Source organism: Trichoplusia ni, chromosome 6 (genome assembly GCF_003590095.1).
Source record: "Trichoplusia ni isolate ovarian cell line Hi5 chromosome 6, tn1, whole genome shotgun sequence".
Classification (NCBI taxonomy): domain Eukaryota; kingdom Metazoa; phylum Arthropoda; class Insecta; order Lepidoptera; family Noctuidae; genus Trichoplusia; species Trichoplusia ni.
The window spans coordinates 13429342-13437939 of NC_039483.1; the positions used below are offsets into that span (position 1 = coordinate 13429342).

Below are 8598 nucleotides of genomic sequence, written 5' to 3' on the forward strand. Positions count from 1 at the left end.
ATTTTCGAAAATTACATCAATGATCTTTCGAAATCTTCAAAGACACACACCAAAATCTTTAATCTAATATATTATTTATCTATAATGATCATCTTCGTCAGACTTGAATGATCTAATACTTGGTATATCGCCATCCATCCTATATTTACTATATTTATAAAATCGTCTGCGAATATTCAGCCTACCGGGTTTTTACCTTCTAAGTCTAAATATCAATCCATACTAAATAAATATACGGAATCCTGTGTTTCACCAATCAAAATCAATTCACACTAACATATTGTTCACAGTTCTTTATAATTTATTTTAATTTATAATCCATTGAATCAATTGTTTAACTACCATTGATTTATATTGTTTACACTATAAAACATTGCATTTATAAAGGATCTAAAACGTTACTGGTAAACAATATATTAGAACAAATGCAAAAAAATAAGGTATAAAAGGGCTAAACAGTTCTGACAACAACCTAAATGAGTCAGTGATAATGTGGAGAGCACTTGTGGTGTTGGCCGTGACGGCTAATAACTTTTTAACAACAACCAGTCAAAGTAAGTTAATTTCACTATTGAAACAAGAGATAGTCACTCTAAAACAACAATTAGAGGTCGCAGAAAGGGAGATCTTAAATCTCACTGGGCGCATTGAAGAACTCATGAGAAGTAGTCATACCTCATGTGAAAATGATGCTCAGGTACCAACGCACGCAACGAGACAAAAGTCAAATAATACTGCAAAGTATCGAAACTCAACTGCTCTAAATGTACCAGATATCTACCCCGGGAAGAGGATATTCATCTTCGGATCCCAGCGCTGCGTCGGACTAGCAGCAGCCATCTCACATTCGCGAACAAACACACGGTACGGAACATACAGCGTCGTCGCCGAAACGAAGCCGAATGCACCGTCCAGCGAAATCTTAGCCAACTGTAGAAATAGTACACTGTCTGCTGATGACAAACTAGTTATATGTATAGGGGAAAATGATCGTAACTCAAACCAAACCATATCTCAATTGCAATATATATTAGATACATTCAAAAATAACACTATAATTGTATTAAATGTCTTAAGTAACGCGTATTTAAATGTAAATAAATTGAATTACTCCATAAAAGACATGTGTAAACAGTATAAAAAATGCCACTTTTTAAACAAAAAAAGTACGAAATTGTACGATATCTGTCATTCAGTGAACTATATTATAGATTGTTGTGATTACAGTGATAAATATTTGAACCCTAGTGAAATTCGAAACTGGTTAGCGACTAACAAATCAAGTCTTAATGTAAACACTAGTTTTAAGGAACCTAGGAAAGGGACAATTCCCTATTACTTTAGTCGTCTTCAAAAAAATAGCCACATGGAAACTATAACCCCTCAACTGGAAGTAAAGAGTCCAAAAGGGACCATACCCTATTACTTTCCTGTTATAAACAAGAATAAATCATTTTTTCGAGCCCAAAGTAAATAAGGAGCAAAATTTTAGAATACTCCATCAAAATATTGCTAGTATCCTATCAAAGAAAGAACTATTAGAAATAACGATTCAAGAATTAAAAGAAGTAAATAATGATCCGGATGTTATATGTCTATCTGAAACATTTATAAAAAAAGGTAACGAAAATTACGTCAAAATATATAACTATACAATGGCTTCTAATTTCTCAAGAGAAAAACAAAGAGGTGGTACTTGTATATTAATTAAAAAGGGTTTGAATTATAAAGAGTTAACATTTGTAAAAGGTCATGCAATACAAAACACTTTTGAAGCCTGCGGTGTAGAGATAGTTTGTAATAAATTAGTAATTATATCTGTTTATAGAACACCTCAATCAGATCCAAATCAGTTTTTAACAAAACTAAATTGTCTTTTACATGATCTGCTGAGAAAATATAGATCTAAATTAAATTTAGTAATAGCCGGTGATTTCAATATAAATACTCTAAGAAAAAACAACATAACTAATGAATTACATAGCCTGGCAAATAATTATAACTTGACAATACACATTAAGGTACCAACACGTAAATTGACCTGTATTGACCATATCCTAAGCAACATCTCAAATGCCACCTCAACCGTGCTACCTCTACATCTTTCAGATCATGATACAGCACAAATGTTGAGCTTCCCTACTAAAAATAAACCGTTAAAATTAGCAGCATACTATATTTTCAAAAAAGACTACAGCATAGAAAATATCCGAAAATTTAAGGAATGCTTGCAAAGCTTGACTTGGGCTAATATTCATCTAAATACCGATTCAAATTCCGCATTTAATGAATTTCATGATTTGTTGTGTTTATTTACAATCTTTGTTTTCCAAACGTAAGAGTTAAGGTTAATACTAATAACAAAAATGCACAAAAATGGATAAGCAAAGGTCTTAGACAATGTTGTAAAACTAAAAGAAAACTACGTTATCAGTATTATAAAAATAAAAATTCAACTAATAAAGCCAAATATAAAAATTATTCTTATCTACTAAATAAATGTGTATATAGCTCAAAAAAGAACATAAATATTAAATATATTAATGCACATGATAACAAATGTAAAGCAACATGGACTGTAATAAAAAATGAAATTAACGCTACTAATTCCAAAGAGAATATAGAAAGCATAAAGCTAAAGGACACAGTTATTACAGACCCTTTGAAAATAGCCTCTATGTTCAATAACCATTACACTAACTTAACTTCTATTCCAAATCAACAAAGTGCTGACCGAAACTCTAGAAGAAATAAATATTACAACTCAATGTTTCTGAAGCCATTGCTAGAAAATGAGGTGCTACAAGAAATAATGTCTTTACGCAATACCAGATCTGAGGGATATGACGAAATTAGCACTAAAATAATAAAACCTGCTGTAACGAGCTAAGTAAGATCTTAACTCACTTAATTAATATATCATTTTTAAATGGAATTTTTCCTGAGAAATTGAAGTTGTCCATAATAAAGCCATTGTTCAAAAAGGGAGATAAGGATGATATAAATAATTATCGACCAATAACTTTAATACCGATTTTATCTAAAATTTATGAAAGGTGTATGTATAGAAGACTGATTGATTTTTGCAATAAATTCAGAATTATAAGTGACGAACAATTTGGATTCCAAAAAAGTAAATCTACAACTTTAGCTACATTCTCTCTTATGAAAGCAATACTTTCCAATGTTAACAACAATCAAATGACCACTGGACTATTTTTTGATTTATCAAAGGCCTTCGACCTGGTATCACATGACATATTGCTAGAAAAGTTGGAAGCTATTGGAATAAGGGGACCCGCTCTACAGTGGATTATGTCCTATTTGAGTAATAGGAAACAATGCGTTAGTATCAATAAAATTAACAAAAATAGAGTCATGACATCCTACTGTTCAGAATATAGACATAATAAATACGGCGTGCCACAAGGAAGTGTGCTTGGCCCAGTATTATTCCTTATATACATAAATGACATTACAGAAATAACCAAACACAAATGCATCCTCTTTGCTGATGACATATCTATTGTAGTAGCAACTGATAAAAAACAAAATACCATTACAGATCATGAGCGTGAAATTAATAATACTATCAATAAATTAATACATTGGCTTGACGTTAACCGTTTAAAAATAAACCTAAACAAATCCGTCTATATCCAATTCAATAATACAAATAATAATAAAAATAACATTAAACTTAATATAAATAAACTCAATGAGGTAACGCATACAAAGTTCTTAGGTATAATAATAGATAAAGATATTAATTGGAAATTACATGTAGATAATATTAGCACTAAAATTAATAAATTCGTATACGCACTCAAGCAAGTTAAAAATGTTACCAATATGAAGACTGCCTTTATATCATATCACGCCTATGTTGAATCGATATTACGATACGGTGTTATAATGTGGGGCAATAGCACCGACATGACCAGAGCATTCATTGCTCAAAAAAAGTGCATACGATCAATTTGTGGACTAAAACCCGACGAATCATGTCGACCACTGTTTAAAAGACTTGGCTTGTTACCGCTCCCATGTATCTACATTTACGAAATATGCGTATTCGTAGTTAAGCATATACAGCTGTTTAAAACTGCAAATGAAATATGTCCACGCAACAGACGAGATCCTTTTAGATTAGCACAGAGTGATCTACCAAGACTGACCAAATATAATAAAAATTGTCTTGCAACATGTGTGCGGATATATAACAAGATGCCAAGTAAATTCAAAGTATTAAATATAAGATTATTAAAGATTGCATTATATAAATGGTTAAGTGATTGTAATTTTTATAGTTTAAAAGAATTTATGGATTACAAATGTTAATGTATAAATAGTTTAGTTTCCTAAAAAATTTGCGTGCTATGTTCATCTTAGCTAAACATGCTTGTACCTACTATATACCTATTTAACACCTTTGTATACCATGTTTAATGCAAATAAACGATTTATTATTATTATTATTATTATTATTATTATTTACTGAAAGGAAACTAGGTAGGGTAGCGTAACGCGTTCTTAACTTTAAGCATGCAAAATTTAGGGCCAATCGCATGTCAAAATAGAATATTAACTCTTGCAAGATTTTACTTGTTATTTATTATCGCTTCTAATATGCCAATTGAAATCATATTTCACTGTGCCACATATACATTTGATGTCAATTTTTCAGCTACAACTTCAATTCCTACCCCTCCAAGTCCAAATGATACCTGCGTAGCTAACGCTGTCGAAGCATTGGTCCTGGGCAACTTAGATTTCACCCCAAAAGTACTTGATGTAAGTAGATAGATTTCATATAATGTGTTAAAATAAGTATATGGTTGTAAAAATAAGTTTTGGGTTTACATAACGTGTATTTTATACTAAGTAGTAATAAAAGTACCCTGGCTGCCATATTAAGAAAAGAAAAATTAAAAGTAATTAAACAACAGTATATATTTAAAGCATAATAAAAATAACACTAATTATCATTTTTGTCAGAGCCTGAGGCAACGTAACGACGGTGACGTTTTCGTTGGCGGAGTAGCAATTCTTTTCATGATGTCACAATTGGCGTTGTATGCATCGAACGCCGCGAGCCAACAGATATTGAATGCTATGAGATTTAATGATACTGAACAGGTATTCAATTTAATATTCATTATTATTCATAATTATTTCTGCTATTTTAACATGTCTTGTAGTTTGGAAACATTTCATGAATAATTTTTGCATTAAAAGAGAAAGTAAGTGTTTTAAAATTGATGACTGATGTTCTTAAAATAAAATCCGACCTGATTGTGTAGATATCTAATAAAATAAAATTATCCTTAGATCCGATGCTTATTTGCGGCATTTGGTGGAGGTCCAAAAAGGCGAGCGCGTGAAGTGGATCTCAACTTATACACCTTCAGTAAAATTTATGCTGGCAATGATTATCCTCTGACTACACAAGCTCAGGATGAAATTCAAGAACTTTTTGATGTGGGACCAGAAAATGTGGACTTTAATGCTCCCGGTTCGGCAGAGAAAATCAATGACGAGGTAAATAATTTCACTTTTTTCCTTTTTCTTCATATTCCTTAAAATTAAATAGTATCGCAATATACTGGTAAGGCACAGTTAAAAAATAATTGAAAGAAGTTTTGGTGTAAACAGAAATGTAATCAACACTCAAAGTAAAATATGCGGTAAGCGAGAAAGAAAGCAGGAGAAGACCTCCCCCCAGATTTAAGACTTATTGGTAGGAACTCCGTTTGTCTCTTTTTCAATTGTTTTTTACTCAGGATTCTGGGTGTCACACAAATGTGTCGCGTTCAGTGGGTTTCTTGTGGAGATCCCAACTAATCGGCTGTCCGAGCAGTCTTAAAAATTACAGGTATACTATATTTGGTCAAAATAAAAGCTTCGTAACTATTTTATTTTACAGGTAGCTAGAAATATGAACAACACAGTCGTGGATTTTATCGAACCAGAAATATTGCCTTATTTCGACAGTTTGCTGATGTTGGATGCTTTTTACTTGAAGGTTGATGCATAATTAATTTGACGATATTTTTCCATTGGTATGAGAATGAAAATATTATTATATTAAAAAGGTGATTTCAGGGTGAATGGCTGAAACCTTTTAATTATAAAGATACACAATTTCGCTATTTCTTTGGGGCTAATAATATAGTCAGAAAACCGACTATGTATCAACGAGGGACGTTTTTGTATTATGATAGCGAAAAGCTTGGCTGCCAGGTAAAATTAACAATATACATAACAATCATGATTCGCCTACTTCTTTTGCTTATTTTTTCATATTTTTCAATTTCAGATAATGAAATTGTTATATAAAGCCGACCCAGATTTCAAAGTAGCGTTCTTGCTACCAAGATCCACACACGGTTTGCCAGATTTGATAAACAGGCTCAAAAATGGCGATGATGCCGCAGAAGCTTTTTATGCTTTACGAGAACAAGAAATCGATGTATACATACCAAAATTTGATGTGACAATGGCTAATCAACTCAAGATTCCCACGCAAGATGTAAGTAAAACGGACACAAACAATTTTCTAATAATAATACTGAGATATCGAACCAATAGACGATATGCAGTATTTTCTTTTGAAGTTAGTTACAACACCACGAGTCTATTGATCACCGAGGAAAGGAGATCTTAATATATTTGCAGCTTCAGTTTTGATTCATAATGTCGTCTAGTGGTCCAATTTGAATGAAGCCTTTTTCATTGCAGGCTGGAATAAACCTAATTTTCAACAATGCAACAGCTGGCCTAGAGAGCATTGTGACTTGTAACCAACCTTATGTCAGTGAAATACTTCAGCAGCTTACCTACCAGATAGACGAAACTGGAGTTGGCTCGATAACTGGTCAGTTCACAGCAGTACAGTCTTCATATACCTACAATGTTTTTAAACAGATAATTTCTTAAAGATAGTCATTCGATTCCATGTTTATTTAAAATATCAAAAAGTATAACTTTCTTAAAAGAACCAGTAAATTACCGATAAAAGAAAACGTTTTTTGTCGTTTCCTCATCGGGGGTAAGTGGGAGGTGTCGTTACATACCATCTTTGTCACTTTTAATACGCAGAGAGTGCTGCGAACCATAACCCGCCATGCAACTTCTCAAGCATTTAGTCAATGCGTGGCAATATAATATCAATCCATCACCTTTGACCACCCTTTTGACAGCGTCGTCGGCCGACATGAGCCATCGTCAGCTCACTTTCGCGTTTCGGAAAAATATTTCCGCGATCTTCACATCATATCTATATGCATCCAAAACACCAAACCGATTTCCATTGTTTTATGTCTTTAATTTTCAGGTATCGCTGTGTCAAGTCAACAGACGAGTCAATCAAGTCATCACGTGCCAGTGTTCAGAGCTAACCGCCCGTTTGTTTATTATCTGTTTTATAAAAGATTGTTGCTGGCTGCTGGCACAGTAACTTACTAGTTTAACTTAGCTTTTACTAAGCAAAAAAACGAACGGGGATGTAATAGTCGCAAGCTGGACCATGGCAGAAAAATATTTTATAAGAACATTAAATGCTAAGTTTAAAAATGTTATAACCGTAACAAATAAATGTATATCAAAACCTAAATGGAAGCAAAATTAAAATTTTGTTGTTTTTTAATTATTCAAAAGTGAGGAACGGCTGTCTTTTGACGATCTTTGCCTCCGCGCGTGGTTACGATTTACGATAGGTTCTTCTTGTTAACAGCTACCTCAAACGCCTGACACAACGATTATAGCAAGGAAGGTCTTGCATTGACATAAAAATAACAGGCGCCAGTATTTTATCATACTTTAAATGATCCTAGCATGATGTTGACCATGACAAAGAACATGGGAAAAAACATTTTTGTTTTTGTAGACCATCGAAATACAGAAACAACGAAAAGTATTGAATTGTGTGGGAAAAATATTAATTACAGACAGAAATTCTGAAAGACTTTGTTCTGGTTACACTAGCTTTGGTCCAGGTGTAAAAAAATAAAGATTTTACATGTTTTATTCACCGTGCATGTGTGTTTTATTCACGTGTTTCTATGACGTCGCTTGTGCTAAACAACAATTACACGTGTTTTACCTACCACTTGTGTGTGCCCAATGTTAATAACAAACCTTGAAGAATAATCAGAGGTTATTTCAAATTAGGCAACTCTAGAGGCTTCCTATTTCTATGCCTATTTCGTGCTCATTTCTTATCTCCTTTCTTTGCTACAGAAATTAGTAACGAGTGACTCTGGCCTAGGTGTGTTTTCAGTCGGTAGAGTCGCCGTGTCCTCGGCGTGGGTGAATTTAGAGTTACGACTCGGAAACCAAGTCCAAAAAAAGGAATAGAAGTCGGAAAACGAGTTCTGATGTTTCGGTTTTTAATTTGGTCATTCAATGATATTGGAACTCAACGGGATTGAGTAACGATCCAATTTTATCAGAGTCGATTGAGAATAGTTCCAACTGGTGCCACTGCACGAGTTCCCGTTCTTGGCTCCAGGCAACTCGATATCAATTCATTGGACACAGTACTTACTACTCTCTAGACTAATTAAGGTTCAGTAGCCAACGGGATCAAAAGTCCAA

At 33.2% G+C, this 8598-nt stretch overlaps 1 protein-coding gene across 2 annotated transcripts; it reads left to right on the top strand.

Moving 5' to 3' along the window:
* The first annotated feature begins 464 nt into the window (after positions 1-464).
* On the top strand, positions 465-8050 carry LOC113495378 (antichymotrypsin-2-like). 2 transcript variants are annotated; one of them, XM_026874069.1, is made up of 9 exons: positions 465-554; positions 4688-4794; positions 4999-5139; positions 5332-5541; positions 5927-6025; positions 6106-6243; positions 6320-6532; positions 6742-6877; positions 7337-8050. In XM_026874069.1, the coding sequence occupies exons 1-9, from the start codon at positions 491-493 to the stop codon at positions 7465-7467; spliced, it is 1239 nt and encodes a 412-aa protein (XP_026729870.1). In that variant the 5' UTR covers positions 465-490; the 3' UTR covers positions 7468-8050. The 2 variants fall into 2 exon arrangements, with proteins under 2 accessions (XP_026729870.1, XP_026729869.1); XM_026874068.1 differs by lacking the exon at positions 465-554 and having other exon boundaries at positions 4500-4794.
* Positions 8051-8598: the final 548 nt, after the last annotated feature.

Excerpts from the sequence above, each read along its gene's own strand:
- LOC113495378 (XM_026874068.1), top strand. The coding sequence starts at position 4,546 with ATGCAAAATTTAGGGCCAATCGCATGTCAAAATAGAATATTAACTCTT. Across the intron at positions 5,542-5,926 it reads CAGAGAAAATCAATGACGAG|GTAGCTAGAAATATGAACAA; the intron begins GTAAATAATTTC and ends TTTATTTTACAG. Across the intron at positions 6,533-6,741 it reads TCAAGATTCCCACGCAAGAT|GCTGGAATAAACCTAATTTT; the intron begins GTAAGTAAAACG and ends TTTTCATTGCAG.